We start from the raw sequence: 25,853 nt of genomic DNA on the forward strand, positions 1-25,853 counted from the left end.
ATTTTTTAACTAACTAACTAACTAACTAACAACGACTGACTGACTGAACTGATTGACTGACGCTGGCTGGCTGGCTGACTAACTTGCATACATACTCGTGGAACCCTGAAGTTAATGCTAGGATCCTTAGTTCTCAGTCTCCACTGAACCTAGATCTCTTTCAGTCAGGCTGTTTGGCCAGCAAATTCAGGCTCCACCCCTGTTCTGCAGGCCCACTTGGCATTTTATGTGGGTGCTGGGGACAGGAAACTCAAGATTCTCTGGCTTGCCTGGTAAACACTGTATTGACTGAGCCATGCCCTGGCCCTCTCGATCTCCTGTTTGTCTGCGGGGCCCATCAACAGCCGTGCGTTCCCTTCTAAGCCTTCATACACTTGTCTTCTTCCCTTATGATGGGGGCTTTGAGTTGGAGGAGCCCACCTTCTTTGGCTGGTCTCCCATCTCAGTTCGCCACGTCCAGCACCAGCACTCTGTTCGCTGTGGCTCAGGGACATTTTTCATCTCATCAGCCGCTTTTGAACAGAGTCTGGTGGAGACCTTTAGCTGATTTTCTACTGGGTCATTTTCTTTTTCACATTGATTTGTTCGGAGAGGAACAGTTAAATCAAGAACCTTGCCCCTTTGCCCTGTTTGCATCTTGTTTTTGCCCTCTCAGCGGCTTGATATTTAACTGGTTCACACTCATTTTTATGTTGTTTAGCCTCTTCCTGGATGACTCTCAATTGTGCCATATTTGAAATCGACTTCTTACTTAATTACAGAAGGGTGAGCATCTGCATCTTTTTCTTGTGCTCTTTCCCATCTCTTCTCCCATTCAGTTGTGGTTGTTAACTGTGAGAGTTTGCTAGTCCCCTGTGACAACCATGTGACCTCTGCCATGTGCTCCAATCTTCTGTTCAGAAAAAAGCTTTGCACTCTCCCCTGCTCAGGAAACTTTGTGCTGATCCATTCAGCTGGGCTCTCCTGAGCTTGGAAGGAAGAGGCTGCTGCAAAGCCAAGCACGTTAGGTCTGTCCTGGCCTATTCATTTTCATGCAATCTTTATTCTCATTCTCCCTTTTAATAGATGAGAAAACACAACAAACCCAAACAAAAGCCAAACCTTGGTTCATGTTGCTTTGTTAGTCGACTTGTAAGCATGTATTGTGGAGGCCATAGAAAAAGTCCCAGGTAAAAACACCAGAGGAGGAGAATCTGGCTGGAACAACCAGCATCACTTAGAATTCTCCTTGGGTTTTTCTGTGATGCGCAGAAGCGAAGGATACCATAAACCCTATTTCCCAGAGTAGCCAGAATACTGAACCAGTTTATAGTCATACTTCATTCCTTCTATTCCTCACTCTTGAATGTAACCTTAGACCCCATGCTATCCGTAAGCACTTTATTTTAGAGTGTATTATAAATGAAGCCTTTTTTCCTCTTCCTTTTCTTTCTTTCTTTTTTTTCTTCTCTCTCTCTTTCTTTCTTCATTCCCTTTTTTTTTTGAGTCTCTCTTTCTTTTCCTTCTCTTTGTAGTGCTGGGATTATACCTGGGGCAAGGCAGGCACTCCCCTACAAAACTACATCTAAACAAAATTCTCATTATTTAATGATTGTTTGCTTTGCTTTCCCCTTTCCTTTCCTTCCTTTTTCCTTTCCTCTCCTCTCTTCTCCTTTCCTTCTTCCTCCCTTCGTTTCCTTTCCTTTCTCCTGTCCTGTCCTCTCCCTTCTCTTCCCCTCCCCTCTCTTCCCTCCTTCTTTATCTTCTATTCTTTTTCTTTTTTTGAGACTGGGCTCACTATGGAGTCCTAGCTGGCCTGGGATTCACTATATACCAGGCTGACTTTGAACTCACAGAGCTGCACCTGCCTCTTCCTCCCAAGAGCTGGGATAAAGTCATGCCGCCAAGCCCTAAATCGATTTCTTAAAAGCAAAATACCATTTTCACACCTGATTCTTACAGTAATTCATATTTATAACCAGCCATTCTTCTATGCCTTTTACCATTTTCCCTTTGTGTTCAACAATTATTGATTGCTATATAATAAGGCTTTTTTAAAAAATTAAGTTGTTTATTTACTTTACGTGCTGATCACGCTTCCACTCCTCCTTCCCTTCTCAGAAAGGGGAAGCCTCCCATGGATATCAACCAGCTGGGACATATCAAGTTGTAGTTGGACTAGGTGCATCTTCTATTGAGGCTAGACAAGGCAGCGCAGTTAGGGGAAAGGATCCAAAAGCAGGCAATGTAGTCAGAGACAGCCAATGCTCCTGCTTTTGGAGTCCCACATGAAGACCCAGCTGCACAGCTGTTACACATGTGCAGAGGGCCTAGGTCAGTCCCATGCCTGTTCTCTGATTGACACATCAGTCTCTATGGCCCCTTGGGCCCAGGTTAGTTGATTCTGTAGGTAGGTCAGCTGATTATGTAAGTTTTCTGTGTTCTTGACCCCTTTAGGTCCTTCAATCCTTCCTCCCCCTTTTCCACAAGTTTCTTCAAGCTCTACTAATGTTTGGCTGTGGGTCTCTGCATCTGTTTCTGTCAGTTGCTGGGTGAGCCTCTCTGATGACAATTATGCTAGACTCCTGTCGGCAAGTATCAGATATCATTAATAGTGTCAGGGGTGGATTCCCTCTCATGGCATTGATTTCAAGCTAGGCCTGTCATTGGTTGGCTCTTCCCTCAAATTCTGCTCCATCTTTTACACCTGCCCATCTTATAGGCAGGACAAATTGTGGGTCTAAGGTTTTGTGGGTAGGTTGATGACCCAATCCTCTATTGTAGTCTTGCCTGGCTTACAGGAGGAGATGACTGATTTAGGCTCCATATTCCCAATTGTTTCAGTCTTAGGTAGGATCACTGTTAATTACTGGGAGTTTCCATTGTCCTAGGTTTCCAGCTCGTCCCAGAGATCCTCACTCCTCCCAGTCCAGTTGTTCCCCCAGTACTCTCTCCCTCTGTCCTCCCCACCTCACCCGCTTTCCATCCCCCCACCTCTACCCATTCCCCTCCCTTCATCCACCTCATTGTATACTCTTTTTTCCCCTTCTCAGTGAAATCAATCAAGTTCCCGCCCCTACTGACCTCCCCCTCCCCCTGCAGGCCCCTCCTGTTACTTTATTTCTTTGGGTCTGTGTTTTATGCATGTTTATCCTGTACTTTATGGCTAATACCCACTTTAAGTAAGTACCATGTTTGTCTTTCTGGCTCTGGGCTACCTCACTCAGGATGATATTTTCGTTCCATCCATTTGCCTGCAAATTTCAATTGGCTCATTTGGAACGACTGCGTGTTTATTGGAGTATTTTCATTTGCTAGGGCTTCCATAGCAATGTGTCAGGGACCAGGCAGCTGGAACGGCTGGAATTAATTTTCACAGTTTTGGAGAGCTAACAGTCTGATACCAAGATCCAGGCAAGGTTGGCTTTGCCTCAGGCCTCTCTTCTTGCCTGGCAGTGGGTTGCCTTCCTTTATCTTCGTGTGGTTTCATCTGTGGTTACATCCTAATTTTCCCCATTCCCTGCCTCTTTCCTTTTTCTTATTGTTGGGGTTTATTAAATAAGGTTCTAGTGAGTATCTAAGCATGGACATTGTTGGGGGGGGGCAGAATAAGAGCATAATTTCTAGTCATGAGACCATCATTATCATACCAATTTAATAGGCTTATTACAGACCTTTCTTCATTTCCAGTAGTAGAGTCATACCTGAGCTTCTGGATTAGGGTTAGAATTTAGGGAGACGCAAGTTATTTAGGGAGATAACATTGTGAGGCTTTAAGGAAATTGGTCCACATGGCCCTTGCTGTTTTGTTTTTTGCTTACATTTGAAGTTCTTGTGACCAGGGCCCTTCTCTAGACACTGCTGTCAGAGTATCTGTCACATGACATTTTGACACATTGTTCATTGATTTACTCTTTTTTTTTTTTTTTTTTTTTTTTGAGGCAGGGTCTCTCTGTGTAGCCTTGGCTGTCCTAGACTCGCTTTGTAGACCAGGCTGGCCTCGAACTCATAGCAATCCACCTGCCTCTGCCTCCTGAATGCTGGATTAAAAGCGTGGTGGCTTGATTTACTCTTAATTTGATACGCTTAACCCATGGCAAGGTTAGTGGATGAAAATTTCCAGTGTATATTTATTGTTTGTTTATCCAGTGTATGTTTATGGGAACTGTTCACTTTTTTAATAAAACATCCATGTAGTCCCTCTGTGTTTTAACAAAATAAGACTCTTTTGGAAACACCTGAGATGCCCATGGGTGGTCTCCAAGAGAAGTCAGGGTGGAGAGTTAAGCTGCCAATCTCACCGTGGAGGAGTAGACTGTCCTGAGGGAGAAGTCCCTTGTCAGCACAGAAAGGACTCTAAAGGTGAAGCCTTGAGACACACTCCCTTCCCACTGGAAAGTTCAGTGTCACAGTTGGGAATCATTGCCAGCAAGACCAAACAACACTGCAGCAGGTTCTAAGTACACTGGGTCATCAGGTGGCTTGAGGACTAACTAGTGCTGTTGTTACTGGAAATTTTGGTGAGCCCCACTTAGGGTGTTAATATGTTACTAGGAAAGCGAGGGTTGCTTCTCAGAGTTGATAGTCTTGTTAATAATTTAAGAATTGACTTGTGGGCACTTGTTATTATTAGCATTTAAAAGAGATGCAAGCTGTGCATCTCAGCAGCTAAGCAGATGAGGCAGATGGGGAGAGAGAAGCAAGCAAACCATGCCTTTTGAGTTGGTTATGGGGCTTGACAATAGAGACGACCTCCATGGGGCAGAAGTGGGCTGTGGTCGGGCAGGGAGCTTCAGAGGATGGAGGAGGAAGCCCAGGTATCTGGAAAGCATGCCCAGGCCATGGCCAGTGTCTGAAAGAAAAGACAGAAAAGAAAAGGGAATGTGATGCAGGTGTAAATAATTCAGAAAAAGTGGTAGGCATACTTGGTTTGGTGTACGGTGTGACTTTTTGGAAGGAAAAAAAAATAACATTATCTCATCAAATGGATAATTATTCCTCACACATATTTGGCTTACAGTGAACCAGCCTTCCTAAGGTGTGGTTTCTAGGCCTGGTGATTGGGCCCAGTTGGATTAACTCTTTTGTTCTGGCTATCCAATGGCAGTGCCAAGTTGCATTCTTTTGTTGTTGTTGTTTGTTTGTTTTTTTTGAGACAGGGTTTCTTTGTGTAGCCTTGGCTGTCCTGGACTCACTTTTTAGACCAGGCTGGCTTCAAACTCACAGCAATCCGCCTGCCTCTGCCTCCCGAGAGCTGGGATTAAAGCTAGGTTGCATTCTTTTGAGCAGGAAGACACATCTTTCCCTAGTGGCGCTCATCAGAGCCCTGATCAAGGCTACTGCAACATTCTCTATTCTGCAGTGGGAGCTCTAACATAATCTAAGAGATGGGCTTAAATCAGGAGATAGGTGTGATCCATTTCCATCCTGAAAATCCAGGCGTCTGGTCCTGAGCTGTCCACGGAGGGGGCTTAGTGCCTGGATTTGGGTTTGTGTCACACCGCCAAGCCTAAAGTACTCCTTTCCCCCCAACAGCAATGCTGGTGACATGGTCCTAAACCAAAGGACTTTGGTTGGGTAAAGAAGCATAAAGTTTTCTGTTTTCAAGAAAAGCAGATCTCTTAAAGCCTTTGAGATCACCAGGAATTTCCCTTAGTCCCCCAAGAATCCCCCCCTTAACTTTTCCCCAAAGGCTAGTTACCTCTGGCCAGGGCACCTAGTTCCTGATCAGTCGGGACAGCCTGTATAAGCTCACAACCCCACCCTGCTGGCTGTCACATGGAATCTACTTTGTTCTTCTTTGTGGCCTGTCCTCCTCGGAGGTGGCCTTGGCAGTTTGATCACCCATAAGTGTTCTCGTTCGGTAGTTTCTCTGCACCATCACTGTATCCGTGAGGCAAGGCTGGCCATTTAGGAGATGAGAAGTCTGTGCTTAGTCCCAGCATTCTTAGCAGGAAATTCAGAGATTCTTGGAATGGCTCTTTTTGGGGACCCTTCCCTAAGCCACCTGTATAGTTTCTGTCTTTTGTTCTCTCTCATAGTCAGTTTTTCATTTTTTAACTAACTAACTAACTAACTAACAACTGACTGACTGACTGACTGATTGACTGACTGGCTGGCTGGCTGGCTGACTAACTTGCATACATACTCGTGGAACCCTGAAGTTAATGCTAGGATCCTTAGTTCTCAGTCTCCACTGAACCTAAGATCTCTTTCAGTCAGGCTGTTTGGCCAGCAAATTGCAGGCTCCACCCATGTCTGCAGGCCCACTTGGCATTTTATGTGGGTGCTGGGGACAGGAACTCAAGATTCTCTGGCTTGCCTGGTAAACACTGTATTGACTGAGCCATGCCCTGGCCCCTCAGATCTCCTGTTTGTCTGCGGGGGCCCATCAACAAGCCGTGCGTTCCCTTCTAAGCCTTCATACACTTGTCTTCTTCCCGTTGATGGGGGCTTTGAGTTGGAGGAGCCCACCTTCTTTGGCTGGTCTCCCATCTCAGTTCCGCCAAGCTCAGCACCAGGCACTCTGTTCGCTGTGGCTCAGGGACATTTTTCAGTCTCATCAGCCGCTTTTGAACAGAGTCTGGTGGAGACCTTTAGCCTGATTTTCTACTGGGTCATTTGCTTTTTCACATTGATTTGTTCGGAGAGGAACAGTTAAATCAAGAACCTTGCCCCTTTGCCCTGTTTGCATCTTGTTTTTGCCCTCTCAGCGGCTTGATATTTAACTGGTTCACACTCATTTTTATGTTGTTTAGCCTCTTCCTGGATGACTTCTCAATTGTGCCATATTTGAAATCAGACTTCTTACTTAATATTACAGAAGAGGTGAGCATCTGCATCTTTTTCTTGTGCTCTTTCCCATCTCTTTCTCCCATTCAGTTGTGGTTGTTTAACTGTGAGAGTTTGCTAGTCCCCTGTGAGCAACCATGTGACCTGCTGCCATGTGGCTCCAATCTTCTGGTTCAGAAAAAGCTTTGCACTCTCCCCTGCTCAGGAAACTTGTGCTGATCCATTCAGCTGGGCTCTCCTGAGCTTGGAAGGAAGAGGCTGCTGCAAAGCCAAGCACAGTTAGGTCTGTCCTGGCCTATTCATTTTCATGCAATCTTTATTCTCATTCTCCCTTTTAATAGATGAGAAAACAAAACAAACCAAAACAAAAGCCAAACCTTGAGTTCATGTTGCTTGTTAGTCAGACTGTAAGCATGCTATTGTGGAGGCCATAAGAAAAGTCCAGGTAAAAACACCAGAGGAGGAGAATCTGGCTGGAACAACAGCATCACTTAGAATTCTCCTTGGGTATTTCTGTGATGCGCAGAAGCGAAGGAGTACCATAAACCCTTATTTCCCAGAGTAGCCAGAAATACTGAACCAGTTTATAGTCAATACTTCATTCCTTCTATTCCTCACTCTTGAATGTGAACCTTAGACCCCATGCTATCCGTAAGCACTTTATTTTAGAGTGTATTTATAAATGAAGCCTTTCTTCCCTCTTCCTTTTCTTTCTTTCTTTTTTTTCTCTCTCTCTCTTTCTTTCTTCATTCCCTTTTTTTTTTGAGTCTCTCTTTTCCTTCTCTTTGTAGTGCTGGGATTATACCTGGGGCAAGGCAGGCACTCCCCTACAAAACTACATCTAACAAAATTTCTCATTATTTAATGATTGTTTGCTTTGCTTTCCCCTTTCCTTTCCTTCCTTTTTCCTTTCCTCTCCTCTCTTCTCCTTTCCTTTCTCCTCCCTTCGTTTCCTTTCCTTTCTCCTGTCCTGTCCTCTCCCTTCTCTTCCCCTCCCCTCTCTTCCCTCCTTCTTTATCTTCTATTCTTTTTCTTTTTTGAGACTGAGGCTCACTATGGAGTCCTAGCTGGCCTGGGATTCACTATATAGACCAGGCTGACTTTGAACTCACAGAGCTGCACCTGCCTCTTCCTCCCAAGAGCTGGGATAAAGTCATGCCGCCAAGCCCTAAATACGATTTCTTAAAAGCAAAATACCATTTTCACACCTGAATTCTTACAGTAATTCAATATTTATAACCAGCCATTCTTCTATGCATTTTACCATTTTCCCTTTGTGTTCAACAATTATTGAATTGCTATATAAATAAGGCTTTTTAAAAAATTAAGTTGTTTATTTACTTTACGTGCTGATCACAGCTTCCACTCCCTCCTTCCCTTCTCAGAAAAGGGGAAGCCTCCCATGGATATCAACCAGCTGTGACATATCAAGTTGTAGTTGGACTAGGTGCATCTTCTATTGAGGCTAGACAAGGCAGCGCAGTTAGGGGAAAGGGATCCAAAAGCAGGCAATGTAGTCAGAGACAGCCAATGCTCCTGCTTTGGAGTCCCACATGAAGACCCAGCTGCACAGCTGTTACACATGTGCAGAGGGCCTAGGTCAGTCCCATGCATGTTCTCTGATTGACACATCAGTCTCTATGAGCCCCTATGGGCCCAGGTTAGTTGATTCTGTAGGTAGGTCAGCTGATTATGTAAGTTTTCTGTGTTCTTGACCCCTTTAGGTCCTTCAATCCTTCCTCCCCCTTTTCCACAAGTTTCTTCAAGCTCTACTTAATGTTTGGCTGTGGGTCTCTGCATCTGTTTCTGTCAGTTGCTGGGTGAAGCCTCTCTGATGACAATTATGCTAGACTCCTGTCGGCAAGTATCAGAATATCATTAATAGTGTCAGGGGTGGATTCCCTCTCATGGCATTGATTTCAAGCTAGGCCTGTCATTGGTTGGCTCTTCCCTCAAATTCTGCTCCATCTTTTACACCTGCCCATCTTATAGGCAGGACAAATTGTGGGTCTAAGGTTTTGTGGTTAGGTTGATGACCCAATCCCTCTATTGTAAGTCTTGCCTGGCTTACAGGAAGGAGATGACTGATTTAGGCTCCATATTCCCAATTGTTAGCAGTCTTAGGTAGGATCACTGTTAGATTACTGGGAGTTTCCATTGTCCTAGGTTTCCAGCTCGTCCCAGAGATCCTCACTCCGTCCCAGTCCAGTTGTTCCCCCAGTACTCTCTCCCTCTGTCCTCCCCCACCTCACCCGCTTTCCATCCCCCCACCTCTACCCATTCCCCTCCCTTCATCCACCTCATTGTATACTCTTTTTTCCCCTTCTCAGTGAAAATCAAGTTCCCGCCCCTACTGACCTCCCCCTCCCCCTGCAGGCCCTCCTTGTTACTTTATTTCTTTGGGTCTGTGTTTTATGCATGTTTATCCTGTACTTTATGGCTAATACCCACTTATAAGTAAGTACCATGTTTGTCTTTCTGGCTCTGGGCTACCTCACTCAGGATGATATTTTCTAGTTCCATCCATTTGCCTGCAAATTTCATGATGCGCTTTTAATTGCTGATTAGTGTGCCATTGTGTTAAATGTGTCACATCTTCTTTATCCATTTTTGATTGAAGGACATCTAGGTTAAGGCTTTCTTTTCACCCGAGTTCCCTTGCTTTCTTCTTATGCTGGTTCTATACATCCAAAAAGTAGGGGAGCATTTTGCTTTAAACCATAGCTGTGTTCCTATTAAGCCTCTGCCATAGCTGGACGTGGTGGCACATGCCTTTAATCCCAGTACTTGGGAGACAGAGGCAGGCAGATCTCTGAGTTCGAGGCCAGCCTGGTCTACAAAGTGAGTCCAGGACATCCAGCGCTATTACACAGAGGAAACCCTGTCTCAAAAAACAAACAAACAAGCCAGGCGTGGTGGCGCACACGTTTAATCCCAGCACTCAGGAGGCAGAGGCAGGCAGATCTCTGATTTTGAGGCTAGCCTGATCTACAAAAGCATGTCCAGGACAGCCAGGACTGTTCACAGAGAAACTCGGTCTTGAAAACCCTAAAACAAACAAAACACAAAAAACAAAAAACAAAAACAAAAACAAAAAAAAAAAAAAAGAAAAAGAAAGAAAGAAAGAAACAAACAAAAGATTCTGCCATGTTGTATGACATCCCATCAAGTTACACAACCTATGGGTTTTAGTTAGGGTTTCTCTTGCTGTGACTAAACACCATGACCAAAAAACAAGTTGGGAGGAAATGGTTTATTTGGCTTACCCTTCCATGTTGCTGTTCATCATCAAAGAAAGTCAGGACAGGAACTCAAACAGGACAGGAGCCTGGAGGCTGGAGCTGATGCAGAGGCCATGGAGGGGTGCTGCTTACTGGCTTGCTCCCCATGTCTTTCTCAGCCTGCTTTCTTATAGACCCCAGGACCACGAGCCCAGGGATGGCACCGCCATCACCAACTGGGCCCCTCCCCATTAATCAGTAATGAAGAAAATGTCTTACATCTTGATGTTATGGAGGCACTTCCTCAATTGAGGTTTCCTCCTTTCAGGTAACTGTAGCTTGTGTCAGGTTAACATAAACCTCTCCAGCACATTATATATGCTTCAATATTTTCATTGCAAAAGGTGTGTGATTTCATCTATTTGGAGGGCAGTTGGGAAGGTCCAATGTGCTTACGTTTGCAAAGCTTAGAATAGAGCCATGGGCATTGTAAGATTTGTGGGATTATCAGCTGTGGCCTTAGAGTCAGAAAAGTCCCTGGTGTGCAAGAGGTGGGTGGAGTGGTCAGGTGAGTGAAAAAATGTGGTCCCCAGGATAGGCTTTTTGTTTGTTTGCTTGTTTTTGGTTTTGGTTTTTAAGCCAGGGTTTCTCTGTGTAGCCTTGGCCATCCTGGACTCACTTTTGTAGACCAGGCTGGCCTCGAACTCACAGCGATCCCCCTGCCTCTGCCTCCCATGTGCTGGGATTAAAGGCGTGCGCCACTACCGCCTAGCCGGGATGGGCTCTTGGCTATACAGAATGTCCTTTGGTTTTATTTCCATCTGGGTTTTTTGACCATTCTTCATTTGGAGGAGGTTGGGGACCAGCAGAATTTTGAACAGATACTGTGTCACTCAGCCGAAGCAGTTTCTCTAATGGCCCTTTGCTTTTGACTTTCTCTTCCTCTACGCTTTACTAAGCTAGATGTTTTCTCTTAGAAAACCATTTTAAGTTTTTTATGACATTGTCTGGGCTCTAGCAACTTGTGATAACTGAGGTAGGGCCTTTCAGTACTTTATAAATACGTCATGTGCTTTTTTAAAAAAATATTTAATTTAATTTTTTAATTTATGTGCATTGGTGTAGGGGTGTCAGATCTTGGAGTTACAGACAGTTGCGAGCTGCCATGTGGGTGCTGAGAATTGAACCCGTGTCCTTTGGAAGAGCAGGCAGTGCTCTTAACCACTGAGCCATGAGTTCTCTGTTCCCCAATAGGAATATGCATTCCAGTCTTCAGGACAGCGCAGTCAGGTTGTATTCATTTAAGGAATGGTAGTAAGTTGACACTTGCTACTATGTAACAAATTATATCTGGAGGGATAATTACAACTGCAGTGCGTTCCTAATTATACTGTGATCTCCAAAAGCTTTAAGAAATTGAGACAGAGTTCAGCATGTAGTACTGGAGAGCTGTATTCTTCGCTAGGCAGACCATGATACTAATCGCCAAAGGCTTATTTCATATACAGTGCTGTCCAGGGGCAGGATTCATCTATGGGCTTGGTACTACTCCCATACCCCTTGGGTGTTAAAGAGTATCCAAATGACTGGACTCCAGGTTCCTCTCTGACTTTCTGCAATACCTGTTCCTTGCTCTGAAAAGAAGAGGACCTAATGGCTTCTCACATTTGAGTTTGAGTGGTGTTAACTGAGATCCTTTGACACCCTGAACACCAGGCTGCATGTGGATTTCTGGGTTGAGGAAAAGCTACCGGTTGTTCAGTGTGTGTCTGCAGCAGACAAGAGTCACGAGTTACTGAGTCCTCCTTATAAACGTCTCCAGCAGCCCTGAAGTGACCTACCTGCTGGGTAATTAATTACCCGTCAGGCATCAAATGCTTCAGAGGTGAGTTGTAGAGAGAAAGGAAGCTTTGCGGGTTGGCTAGCCAGAAATGTTAACGGTTGCACGAATGCATTTTGCCTATGTACCCATTTACAGTTCAGCGACTTCTTGTGTAATTACAGTTATCCGAGAGTACCTAAGGAAACTAACATCAGGCTGGAGTGACACGGTGACTTCACTAAAAAAGATGATTTTTGTACATTTGATGAGACACCTCTTTTCCCTCGAGGCTGTGGTACCTGTGGGTTCAGGGGGAACTCCAAACTTTGTTTTGCAATAACTGATTGTATCACTTGGGGTTGCCTTGTGGAGAACAGAGCCCCGTCTAGCTGGTTGCAGCAGAGGGAGATTTATTACGGGCTATTAAATGGCTCATAGAATTTGTTGGGTGGGTGAAGAAACAGACTTGAGGTTGAGCTCTTAGGAGTGACTTCCAGAGCCTCACAGCAGGCCAGGCCACCAAGGGAGCGGTGGCCTCCTGTGCAGTCAGGATGTCTGCTGCCAGGTGACGGGCGTTCTGGACGGCATGCTATGAACGACGTGGGAGGGCAGGACACTGTCACAGGAAAACCAGACGATTTCAACGAAGGTGTCTGCTAGCAGAGACAGCCGGAGTGTGAGCCCCAGCCTCCACATCTCTTCTTTGCAAATCCCACCCCATTTCTTCTGATTGACAGGCCCTGAGCCATATAGCTGCAAAGGATTTAGAGAAGTGGAATTTGGACTATGTAGTCTGCAGTTCAGGAAGACAGAGAAAGAGTGGGAGCTGCAGCTGCGGAGTTGCTAGGTAATTGCCAGGGCCACTTTCCATTAGGATTTGGATCCCCTGACACTTAGCTCCTCAGGTAGAAAGACTATGTGGCACCCTTCCTCCTGGCTCCTTTTACTCTTGTGACTGCATGGTACCTTTCACACATACACGAGGTAGCCTGCTTTTGATGAGTCGCCTCTTCTGGTTTTTATATCGAAGACAACAGATGGTCATTGTATCAGGTAATCTTTGGGCAAGTAGTCCCGCAAGTGTATTGACTTCATGGATCTCTCAGGTTGGGAAGTGAGTTAGGGAGGAACTGCTGAAGGGGAGCTGCGCTGCAAGAGATGCTGCAGCTGGCTTTCAGCCACTGCCTCTGCCCACCCACCCACCCCATCCCCATCTTCTGCGTAGTGTTAAAGATAGGCTGTATTTGTTACTTTCAGACTTTTAATTTTGTTTTGTTTTGTTTGAGACGGAGTTTCTCTTACAGTCCTCCTGGCTGTTTGGTGGACTTGCTTTGTCCACCAATGTAGCCTCGAACTCACAGGGATTCACCTGCCTCTGCCTCCCAAGTGCTGGGATTACAGGTGTGCGCCACGCTTGGCTACTTTCATACTTTTAAAGCTAAGTTCTATTCTTCATTTTTCTGAGCACTGTCATAAAATATGTAGCTAAAACTGCTTAAGAGAGGGAATGTGTGTATAATTTTTTTTGAAGAGAATTTTGGTTTTATTTCAATTGGCTTAGCAGATAATAACATACAATATCTTTCTTTCTTTCTTTCTTTCTTTCTTTCTTTCTTTCTTTCTTTCTTTTTCTTCCAAAATTAACAGTCTAAGCCCACAAGGGAGGGAGTTTTATCTTAGCCCACTGTTAGGAATATAGTTCATCATGAGGGAAGGTACGGCAGCAGGAGGGGCTCTTGGCTGTAGACGTGGGAGCCAGCTCTTGTCAGGAAACAAACATCAGACAGGAAGTGAGGCCAGGCTATAAACTCCAGAGTCTGCCCTCCAGTGACCACTTCGTCCAACTAGACTCCACCCTCTTCCTCAACCCCCACTCCCTACCCCCCCAAAAAAAGCACACCACAACTAGCTGGGACCAAGTCTTCAAATACATGAGTCTGTGAAAGATGTTTTGTATTCTATATTTCAGACATTTTGAATTCAGGGTCCTAGAAAGCCCTTTTTGGTTTTGGATGCTTCCTTTACTTTCTCCCAAAGATATTGTAAGTATATGCATGCATGTGCATCTGCATCGGGGTATGTACATGTACGTGCAAGTGCCCAGGCTTAGTACTTCAGGAACCACTGAACTGAAGGAAGTCACCGCTGTAGAGCTGATGTCTCACTTGTCATCCGTTGAGGACTTTGCTGAGGCTGGCATGATCTGAGGAAGGCCCCAGGGCCATGCAGCCGGGCCTCACAGCCTCAGAGCTTCCTGAGAGCAGTGACCTAGTTTTATCCCCACCCCCTTCTCTTCCTCTCCTTCCTACATCTCAAGGTGGTCTCAGACAAACTTGCTAAGAGTTGGGGAGGGTCTTGATCTTCCTGACTCTGTTTCTCTGGGGCTGGGGTAACCCCAGCCTTGTTAGACTTCTTTCTTCCTTCCTTCCTTCCTTTCATTCTTTCTTTTTTCTTTTCCTTTTGTTTTTCGAGACAGGGTTTCTCTGTATAGCCTTGGCTGTCCTGGACTCGCTTTGTAGACCAGGCTGGCTTCGAACGCACAGAAATCCGTCTGCCTCTGCCTCCCAGAGTGTTGAGATTATGGACATGCACCACCACGACCGGCAATGTTGGATTTTTTTTCTTTTCTTTCTTTCTTTCTTTCTTTCTTTCTTTCTTTCTTTCTCTTTTTTTTTTTTTGCCCCTGCTGCCATTTGTCACATCTACCAACTATTTTAAGTGCACAAGTATGTGCCACTGCTGTTTGTGAAAGTAATGAGTCTGTTACTCTGGTTTGGTTCCAGGGTAAGCAAGTGGATTTAAAAAATACTCCAATGCGTAGGAATCATTCCCCGACCATTGGCAACTCTAACTTGTGTTAGGATAAGTGAGTTTATTTGTTCTGAAAGACACCTTTCTGGTTCTTCCTGTTATATTTTTGTTCCCTTTATGAAAAAAGCCAGTTACTGAAGTTGTGTTATTATGTTACTGGTTTTTTCTTTTTACGTAGTTTGTATATATTGTACAAATGCCATGGAGGACCTCTTCACACCTATAAGTAGTTTGTCTTGTCAAAGTATATTTCATACTTCATGATTCTCTATTTTTACTACCTTGTGTCTTGGATTTATGGACTATGCCTGATGTTTCCACGTAAGATAAATCATACTAGATGTTTCCCAGCGTGTGGAAGCAACAGCCATGCAGCCCCTTGCTTCTTCTTTTTTTTTTTTTTTTTTTTTTTTTTTTAAACTTTATTTGTATATGAGTGCTTTCTCTGCCAAAGAGGGCATCAGATCATATTATGGATGGTTGTGAGCCACCATGTGGGTGCTGGGAATTGAACTCAGGACCTCTGGAAGAGCAGGCGGCACTCTTAACCACTGAGCCATCTCTCCAGCCCCATTTTTTTTTTTAAAGATTTATTTATTTATTATGGATACAGCATTCTGCCTGCAGGCTAGAAGAGGGCACCAGATTTCATTATAGATGGTTGTGGGCCACCATGTGGTTGCTGGGAATTGAACTCATGACCTTTGGAAGAGCAGTCAGTGCTCTTAACCACTGAACCATCTCTCCAGCTCCACCCCTTGCTTCTTTATTTCTTAAGTTTGCAATCATTGTAACATGTTATCATTGTGCTAATTTAAATATCAAGTGATAGTTCATAGTCCCTTGCAAGAACGCCTTTTCTCCTTAGATTTGGAAATGAGTTACTTTGATTTTTTTAAAAATGTAGTACAATTTTTGTTTTAATGTTGGGCTTTATTATACTCTAGTCTTTAAGTACAAATGATAAAAAGTAAGTAATGATAACATTAAGCAATTAAATGACTAGTACTGATACGTATTTGGTTGTTGTTATGTGAGATGCACCTACCCACTTGGGTATGTACATAGATGATCCACCTAGAAACCATGTGAAGTTTGATGGATCTTCTCTAGCCCAAGAATAAGCGAGGTCTTATAACTCTGGGCTCTTCGACCATAAAGCATGCATACTTGAACAGCCATTCTGTCTTCTAAAAAGGCGAGCTTTTTTTCAGCACATATCTTCTCAGTCTTTTATTCCCGGGTAGGCTCTGCCTCCCTGCACCTTCAGGGCGTTGTTGGCAACTCTGTGTGGTTGGCAGTGTGATTGCCCCTCCTTTGCCTCCAATGACATGGGCGACATGGGCGTGTGAGTAGAGGCCAAAGTAGAACTTCTGAATAGCCACCTAGTGTTTGCTGGGTGGGCAGTAGATGGAGTGAGTACCGATGACTCCCAGGAGGCTGGTAGGGAGTTTAAAGAAAAAAAAAATCATTTCCCGGTTCCATCACTTCTTTGTGCCTAAGAAGTGATGGAACTAACTACCAATGGCTCTCGGTCTCAGGCAAATTCCTAAGTGATCATTAACCACCTACTACAACCGCAGCCCTGGGTCTGTTTTCAAGAGTAGCGCTGTGTAGACTAGGAGAGCAGAGGGGGTGACTGAGGTGTTAAGATGGCCTTGGTGTTTGGTCAGGGCTTTGGTGAGCATCCTCAAGAGTGCCAGCTTCTCTCACTCTCTCCTAGCTCTCCCTTCTGGGTGAGCACAGTCTGACGCCAAAGCCCTCTTCTTTTTCGTTAGTTGTTTTATCTAGGAAGGATTGTACTAGTAGTAGCCTGACCTAGTCTCAAACTCTAGATCCCTCTGCCTCAGCTCTGAGGTTCTGGGATTACAGGTGCGCGTCACCGTGCCAGGCAACCTACATTTAGAATGTTGATTTTTTTTTTTCCTCTTGTGCTGTATGTTTTGTGTGAGCCCATGGTGTGAGGGATAGGAGAGTTGAGACTGAGAAAACATACATGGGAGCAGAAAACTGGCTTTTCATCTGACCTAGGGAAAGGAAGTCGGCGGCTTCATCTGAGCCTTGATTTCCTTTTGCTAAAATGGAGGAGAGAGTATGTGCCCTGACATTCAGACTTGCAGTGAGGACCCGGCCATGCTTTGTTAACTATGGGGCACATTCTTGGTGGTATGAGTTTGAAGCATTGGCCCCAGCGGGCTTTTAAAAAAAATTTTATTATTATTATTATTATTATTATTATTTATTTTTTGTACTCTTCTGTGCCTGGACCCTGGATGGGTTACAAAGTGAATGAAGCTTTTGCTCTTTCAAAGAGGTTCAGTTCTGGCTAGGAGCATCGAATGATTTATGTTTGAGGCATCAGGAAACTATGGTGCTGTGGGAGTTGAGGCCAGGGAGGTGCATGCTGGTTAGCACTACTCGCTATTGTTGGTACAATGTGTGTAGAATAGTGAAGTAAGCAGATGTGCAGGCACACAACTCCAATAGAGCAAGCACAGCTCATTTGTCTTTGGATGAAAAAACCCACTAGGCACTTAGGCCAGCCTCTGCGCAGCCCCTCTTCCCATAGCGCCTAGTACATAGGGTTAGGATTGTTACTAAGGTGGAGGTAGAGGCACTTCTGTGATGCCTTTTCCTGGGCTGTTCATCTCAACGCCACCTTTCTACCAATGGGGGCCTCCTCTTCTAGAACCTGGAGGTCGGCAGCATTATTAATCATGGCTGGGTTGGTTAGCAGTCTTATTTTTCCTCCATTATTGAACAGCAAAGGACACCAGTTAATTCTGGGTTTGAGACACCGTAAGGGTCAGGTATTCGGCTGAAGTGGCAAGAGTCTATCAGTGTTAGCAAAACAGACGAGGTGACCAACCAGCTGCCTCAGAGACAACCTCCCATTCCAGTGACTAGTTAATAATTTATTCCTGACAGCGACAGGGCCAATGAGCTCTGGTAGTTCCATATTGAGAGACAAAACACCCATTGTCTGAAGATCTCAGAAGAGCTTTTGCAAGCACATAGAAGGGATTTAGAATAATTTGCATAAATCTCCTCGGACATGGTTCCAGTGTTGGGGTGGTTCCAGGGGCCCCGCCTTGGTTGTATCATGGGGTGACACTGTGCTTGCTGAGAACTGCGTCTTGTGACCACTTTTGCCAACAGGACCGGGTGATGGGACACTGAATAAGCCCACTGTTTGCTTCTGCATAAGGGTTCTTTTGTGTCAGCCTGGGGCAGTCCTGTTGAAGTTTGTCTTGCTTTTTTTTTCCCCAAGTGATGTTTTTGGACTTTGTGGCCTGGAGAATTAAAGCACAACACCTATACTGAGCTAATCTGTCAAATTTTACTGGTGGAAGGTAACCACGGTCCCTTGAGTTTCTAGAATGTGAAGAGTAATAGTCACACCTTTGGAGACTTGTGATTTATTAAGGCTGGGGAGAGGTGGAGAGGTCCCTTGGCCTGCCTAAGTCGGTGGGTGTACGTGCCATTCATGGAGAAGCTGTGGGAAGCAGTTCCCTTTGGGTCCTTAATATGATTTACTAGTTCACTGACTTTTAAGAAACACGCTCCTATGCAGGATTGGCAAACAGGCTGTACTTAATATTTAATATTCCCGTGTGAGAAGGCATGAGTTACCCTTGGGTGTGGTTTAGAAATGCCAGGTGTGCACTAATCTGTTTCAATATCCTCCCCCTTTTATACATCGAACACTAAATATTAAAGCCTTTCTGGTTTCTCATACAGAATGTTATCATTTTTAGAAGCCACATGGAGTCCACCTTAAAATCTGGGAACTAGTTTACACACTGGAGCAATTGGGTACTTGAAGTACAAAAATGACATGTACTAATTTCTAACCCAAAGTTTATTTTCCCTCCTACTAGCTTGATTTCTCAGCTTTGTTCTAATAATATAAACATTTTTATGTTTATTTATAGGTGGCTTTAACCAAGAGAGCAGATCCAGCTGAGCTTAAAGCAATATTTTTGAAGGTCAGTATAAAGGAATCTATTTTGTTTCTTCTTTAGTTTGTGTTCTGTAACTTCAGAAGATTATATCAAACAGATCTTTATTTATTTGTTTTTTTGTTTTTTTTTTTTAATTTTTCGAGACAGGGTTTCTCTATGTAGCCTTGGCTGTCCTGGAACTCACTCTGTAGACCAGGCTGGCCTCAAACTCGAGGACAGCCAAGGTTACACAGAGAAACCCTGTCTCAAAAAACCAGAGGGAGGAAAAAAAGAAATTGTAATTTCGCTAGTGATGGTGGCACATGCCTTTAATCCCAGCACTCAGGAAGCAGAGGCAGGTGGGTTTCTGTGAGTTTGAGGCCAGCCTGATCTACAAAATGAGTTCCAGGACACCCAGCTCTATATAATAGAGATTTTGTCTCAGAAAACAAAAACAAAACAGAAGTGCAGTCTTTTTGACATGTACACTGGAGCATTTATAGATGACAGTGTGATAGTAGTGATCTAATTTAAAATATGATTTTTGGTGGGAGGGGAATATGGGTGGTATTATGGAAAAAAATTAAAATTAGGAAATGGAATATTAGCCTTATTATACTTTTATTTCTCTACTTTGTATTCATGAATATTTTCATAATGAAAACTTAGGAGAAATTATAGCTATTGAGTACATTAACTGGTGTGCACTTCCCAGAGCCTGGCATGCTCTGGGTCGCCTCAGTAAGATGCTTGAAATTAATTGATGCAACTTCAGGGAAGATGGGCTAAAGATATGGCCCAGTGGTTAGGAGGGTTAGGAGCGCCAACTGCCTTTTCAGAGGACCCTTGTCAGGCAGCTCAGCAGGGCCTGTAACTGTAGCTCCAGGGCATCCGGCATTGTCTGGTGCCCTTGCATACATGCGGTGCACATACCTTCACACAGACATAACACAGAATAAATAAAACGAAAGATGAATGCAGAGAAGGCAACATTTCCAAAAGACAAATGCAGAAGCTGTCAGAGGAGGAAAGAGGGTTAAATCTGTAAGGATGTTTTAAATTTTCCACAGAATATTATCAGGTAGAAAAGAGGCCCCAATGATGGAGACCTAGAAAATGCATGATATTCATGTCTTCTTTGAGCTAATGTTTTGGAGCTGGAGGGATGGCTCCTTCTGGCTCAAGGAAGCCCAGGGAGGGTATGAACTCCTAGCGGGTGTCTGAACAGCCACTGGTGGTGTTTATGTAGTTGGGCCTCCAAGCTAGGCTCTGTATCTTTGGCACTAGGTAGGAGACTACGTGACTTTTGAGTGAGAGTTATTTTACAGCTTAGAGTCTGAGGTGATGCGGGGGAGGAGGTGGGCGCACGAAGAAAACCGAATCAGCAGTCGGTACAAGGGATTTTGAATCTGGCACAGGGCCTGGTGACATCACCAGGCCTGGATAGTATGGGACCAACACAAATCCACCTCGTCTCAGCATGCTGAGGAGCTCTTTGTTTACTGTCTAGCAAAGATGATGGTTGTGTGAGGGGGTGAAAGGAGAACAGGCACTATGGGGGCTGCCAGGCTGGTCCTGTTCAGTAAGGATAAGCAGTTAACATTCTGCGAACGTGACTCCTTTCTATTCATGAGGTTTTTCTGACTTGGTTTTCTATCTAATAAGAGCGCCTATCTAATAAGAACTATGCCAGCCATCTCTCTGCAGAAGTGGGCAGAAGGAAGGATTGTACAGTTATGGAGGAATAGGAGGTTGCCTCATCTGAGCCTTTGGTACTAGGTGTCCTGGGCAGCCCTGGATGTCAGAGAGAGCCACACTGAGCTGAGCAGGTGAGGAAAGAGGGCTGACTCCTGGCAGACTGAAGTGGGCACACTTCTGGCCTTTTACTGCTTGTATTTTGAGAAGGGGGAGACTGAATCTCATCTTGCCCACCCTGCTTTGAGGTTGTCTATTAGGTGTTGGACATTTGGTAAAGATGCACAGATCATGACTCCTGTCCTTAAATACCTCACTGGGTGTATGCGAAAACGGAGCCGTGAATACGGTTGATAAGTATGACATAGCATTTAATTTGCAGGGAGGTTATGAGCGACCAATGACATCTTCCTATGGAAAGGTGCAGAGAGGAGGTTTGAGCTGGAATTGAGAAAGGACAGGTGTTTGTAAGATAGAGAGGGCCATGAAATTTGTTCCACACATAGAAAGTACCAGGTGTGAGTCAAAGTGTGCCAGCCACAACTTTAGTGGTCCATCCTAGGTTGGGATGTTGGTACTTGGCTTGCTACATCCCTGGCTAAAGCAGTGGGGTTCTCTTTGAAGAATGTTCTTGGAGAAAATGCAAGCCAAGCTTTTGTCTGGATATGGAAGGTGAACTCCAGACAGTCAGATTTTGGTTTGAATCCCAACATTGTGACGTTTTTTCTATCTAGTATATTCACTGTTGCTTCATGTGAACTTGAAGGGATTTGTGGTGTAATTCAAGTGCTGTGGTGCATAGGAGTGAGGTGAACGAAGGGGAACAAGGAAAGGCCTGTTTCAGAGGGGCTCAGACTTAGTGCCGGTCAGGGCTACAGGCGTGCAGCAGGCCAAGAGGCCGAGTAAAGCATACACCACAGGTTGTGTGGAGAGGAGAGGTTGACGGGGAGAGCATGAGGAGGTTCTGGGGCAGTGGTAGAGGAGAAGAGGACCCTGTAGAGGCCTGGAGATGGCCTGGAAGGAAATCTCTCTGGGCTGAACTTGTTTATTCTATTCTGTAAATGATTTTTTCCTCTCTTCTTGTTTTTTTTTTTTTTTTAATTTATTTTTAATTTACAGATTCACTTTACATCCCGATTGAACCTTTCTCTCTCCTCTCCTCTGGTTCCTCCCTCTTTCCCCTTTTCCCTCCCTCTTCTCCTCAGAAAAGGGGAGAACCCCCTCCCCAACACACCCCACCACATCAAGTCTCATCCACTGAGGCCAGGCAAGGCCTGGGAAGTGATTTACAGCCGGCAGCAGAATCCATGTCATAGATAGCACTGGTCATTTACTAGGGGACCCACTTGAAGAATCAAACTGCTACCCATTGCTTACATAGGTGTAGGGGGCCTAGGTCCAGCCCATGCATGCTCTTTGGTTGGTGTTTCCATCTCTGTAACCCCCATGGGTCTAGGTTAGGTGACATAGTTGGTCTTCTTGTGGCTTTCTTGTTCTGTCCATGTCTTTCTATATAGCCCCCTCTGCCCCCCAATCTTTCACTGGACTCCCCGAGCTAGTGCTTGGCCGTGAGTCTCAGCATTTGATTTGATCAGTTGCTGGGTGGAGTCTCTGGTTTTTGTCTTTTGTTTGTTTTTTGAAACAGGGTTTCTCTGTGTAGCCTAGACCAGGCTGGCTTCGAACTCACAGTGATCCACCTGCCTCTGCCTTCCAAGTGCTGGGATTTTACAGGCATAGGCCATCACACCTGGTTTTGTTTTTTGTTTTTAAATGAGACTCTGTCAGGGGAGGTGCTATGCAATACAGGATGCGGATGATAGGCTTGGGGGTGAGGATCATTGCAAGCCAGCCATGACAGCAAACAGGTAGAAACCACTGAAGGGTTTCTGAGTAATTCAAGGAGAGGGAGTTGTGGGCTTGGGGCTGCACTGGTGCAGCTGACATTGAAGTGGCCAGCCCAGAGAGAGATCCTTTCCCAGATCTCTGATTAGGGTCATGGTTTCAGGAGCAGAGGGCAATGTGTAAGGGATGCTTTGAAAGGGTATTTGATGAAAGTGATTGGTCTTTGTTTGTTTTGAGATATGGCCTCTCTACCTAGGACTGGCTGTCCTGGAACGCACTATGTAGATCAGGTTGACCTTGAACTTATAGCATCTGTCTGAGGCTGCCTCCCAAGTGCTTGATTAAAGGCAGGCTCAACCGTGCCCAGCTTAATGGATCTTTTATAATGGAGGGGGCTGGGTGTGTGAATATGACCACCATGTACATATTCTGAATGCATAGTCACAGAACGGGGTGGGAGGGGTGGGGGGGGTGGGGGGGTGGGGTAAGAGGATGTATGGGGACCTGGAGCTCCAGAGTGTGGAACGGATATGATGTACAATCTGTAGAAATAAGAGTCTAGAGGGATTACTTTATATTTTCAAGAGAGATTCTTAGATGTAGCATCATGTTGGGCTCACAGTGACTGAAGTTTTTACTCACTCTTGTCTGTGTATCTTGAGTTAGAATGTGGAAATGTATTTCCCACATTTATGCTAGAAATTTAGACTATTATTTTTGAGGAAAAGAATCTCATTTTTCTGGCTAGTTGCAAAAACAATGCTGTGTTATTTAAAATGTTTATTTTGAATAACTAGCAATATGTCAGATTTAATAGGAGTCTTAGATTTTAATTTTTTTATTGTGGCAATTCCAAACAGCAATAAAATTATAAAATACCTACCTGATTAGCCCTTAAAAATATTTGTCACATTTGTTTGTACATCTTCATACATATTTTACTAACTTGCTTCTTTTTCAGTTTTTATTTTATTTATTTATTTGGTTTTTCGAGACAGGGTTTCTCTGTGTAGCCTTGGCTGTCCTGAACTCGCTTTGTAGACCAGGCTGGCCTCGAACTCACAGCGATCCACCTGCCTCTGCCTCCCAAGTGCTGGGATTAAAGGCGTGCGCCATCATACCCGGCTCTTACTGTTATTCACCTTGAGTGCTATAATGTATATCTTCAGTTAACAATTACAGTTTCCTTTTTACATTGTGGACCCAATAAAATGATCAGGGATTCCTGATAACATACAATATCAAGCACCAGTATTTTTATTCTCTGTTTTGTTTTATTCCATCTTTAGAACAGGGAAGCAAGGTGCGATTGACAGGTCACAGCACCTGGGGTGCACAGGCATTCTCTGGCTGACAGAGACTCAAGGAGAATTTCCTTTCTGTCCCAGGGTGAGAATGACTCCTGGCAGGGACGGGTGGCTGGTGATAAGGGTTCCGACCCAGGTTATCACTCACAGGCTTGTATTAAAATAACTAGCACAGAGCAAGCGAGCTAGGACTCCTGACCTTGTGGAGTAGGCACTGCAGGGGCAGACCAGTTCCTGAGTACCTTTGCTATTTACTATCCTCAGTCAGTGTGATAGTGACAGTAACACAAACTCATTTAAAGAATTACAAAAGCCATCCTAAACATGGTATTAAGTTTTTGTTTTGTTTTGTTTTTTGTTTTTGTTTTTGTTTTTTTAATCTTAAAACTTACCTAAAAATCTAGGAGAGAGAGACTCTTCAGCTTATGTAGTCGTATTCTCAGAGAGATTGAATGGTATTCTAGAGACATGGCAGCCATAAGAATGAGTTACTTCCCTGGCCCTGACCCCTGTTTCTGGCTTCAAGGACAACTGAGCTGTCCTTGTCGGTACACCTAGTAGATGCGTCTTATCACAGTTGGCCTCTGCCCGTGTGTCCAACAGCCTTTGACATATTTGCTTGAGCTGCAATGCGAGTCATCCCTGCTTTGGTGGTTGAGCTTGTTCTAAACTGAGCAAAACTATTTTTCTGTGTACAGATGAGCATGTCATCATATTTAAGAGATGACTTCTTTATCACCTCTAAAAGAATGAGGCCAATAAAAATGACAATGTGGCCTACCGAGGTCTGAGTCTCTCACATAGATCATGGGCGCACATCTGCAGGGTTATCTACAGAGGGAGTGTTCAGCTCACGGAACCAGCACCCAGAAGTTACTTGCTCCCCATGCTAGTCAGTCCTCACACCCCCAAAGGTAACTAACTGGTTGACTTCTTCCATGGCACCTAAGTTCTGTCCTTTATGCCATTCCACGACAAAATGTCGTCTTGTGGTCTGTGTTGAGAGCCCAGGCTTAGGTCACCATAGGTTAATGCTCTTCCACTGAGCTCTCCTTCCAACCATGAGTTTATGCAGATTCACCCGTGTCATGGGTGGATGGAGCTAGCTTATTCACATTGCTATGTTGTATTTTTATTGTGTGACATTATGACAGTCAATTATGTATCCAGTTACTAGGTGATATCTGGGCTGTTGCTTTTTTTTTTTTTTTTTTAAAGCATTTTTGACATTATTGTCAAAATTTTGCTGTGTCAAAAATTGCTGTGAATATCTTAACTTTTTGGTGTTATATCCATGTACATTTTGTTGGAGACTTCCTTATGATTGAAATTACTAAGTCTGTGGTTATGTGTGTTAGGCACAACTACAGTAGGCATTGCCTAGTAGTTTTCTAAAATGATTTGTCAGTTATATATATAATATATATATATTATATATAAAACTAAAAATATTGAATTTCATGTGCATTGGTGTTTTGCTTGCATGTATGTCTTCGAGGGTGCCAGATTCCCTGTATTGGAGTTGTAGACAGTTGGGAGCTGCCGTGTTGGTTCTGGGAGTTGAACTTGGCACGTCTGGAAGAGCCCTCTCTCCACTGAATCAGTTTACCCTCACACCCCTAGCATGTAGGGTAGTCCCCGTTTTGCCCACATTCATTACTGCTATCTTGTGAGTGAGTGCACTTCGTTGGAGCTTGCTCTTGAATTTTCAATGATCATTGTTTTTAGGGTCTGCAGCTTGACTGCAGTTCCAAAGGTCATTTGGCAAAAGCTCAAAGGACCATCATCAGGCCGAGAAAGGTTCCAGGAGGAAAGTAATACAACATTCCGAGCCATTCACTCATTCGAAAAGTATTTCTTGAACACAGCCAGGCAGCAGTCTGGGAATCGGAGGAAACAACAGTGAGAATACAGCCAAAAAGTCCTGTCTTGACAGAGCCCTCCCTACCGTGATAGCTAGTAGAGTCACTGTCATCTTGCTAGGACAGACAAGTCAACAAGATTGGGTGGTCTAGGACCATCCCCCACTGATTAGAAGTACTGCCAGTCCAAGGATGCATTGATGGTGGTGTGCCTGACAGCTCCATATACACTCTGGCCCCAGGGAGCCATTCCAGCCTATGAGAGCTGAAGCTTCAGGTGGAGTCTACGTCTCCATGTTTTCCATGGTGACCAAGTGATAATTTATTAGTAAAAACCTGCATCCTAAAGAGAGGGTTGGGGGCGGGGGCAGCGGTAGAGGTTGACATGGGTTGTGGGCCTGGACCAACTAAGAGATTGACTAGAGAAAGCTCCCATTGGAGTATCCTCCTGTCAGACCACAGGCAGAAGCGAAGCTCTGATGTGCTCTAGCCTAACGGTGAATACAGATCCATTCAAAAGTCAGGAGTGAAACAAACTGTGTTGGTATTTGCTCTTGAGATGAGAAAAGACTAGATTT

The 25,853-nt window shown here is 44.5% G+C and overlaps 1 protein-coding gene across 3 annotated transcripts in view; it reads left to right on the plus strand.

Annotated features, from left to right (window-relative positions):
• The window catches only part of Slc25a13 (solute carrier family 25 member 13), a 190,417-nt gene that overhangs the window by 20,572 nt on the left and 143,992 nt on the right, over positions 1-25,853 (plus strand). For 2 of the 3 annotated variants that reach the window (XM_051151955.1, XM_051151957.1), the window contains exon 2: positions 18,561-18,614. In XM_051151955.1, the coding sequence (XP_051007912.1) occupies positions 18,561-18,614 (54 nt within the window). Of the gene's footprint in view, positions 1-17,749; positions 17,979-18,560; positions 18,615-25,853 lie in introns of those variants that run through there. The other variant, XM_051151958.1, reaches the window with a different exon arrangement.

Source organism: Acomys russatus, chromosome 10, assembly GCF_903995435.1.
Source record: "Acomys russatus chromosome 10, mAcoRus1.1, whole genome shotgun sequence".
Taxonomy (NCBI): domain Eukaryota; kingdom Metazoa; phylum Chordata; class Mammalia; order Rodentia; family Muridae; genus Acomys; species Acomys russatus.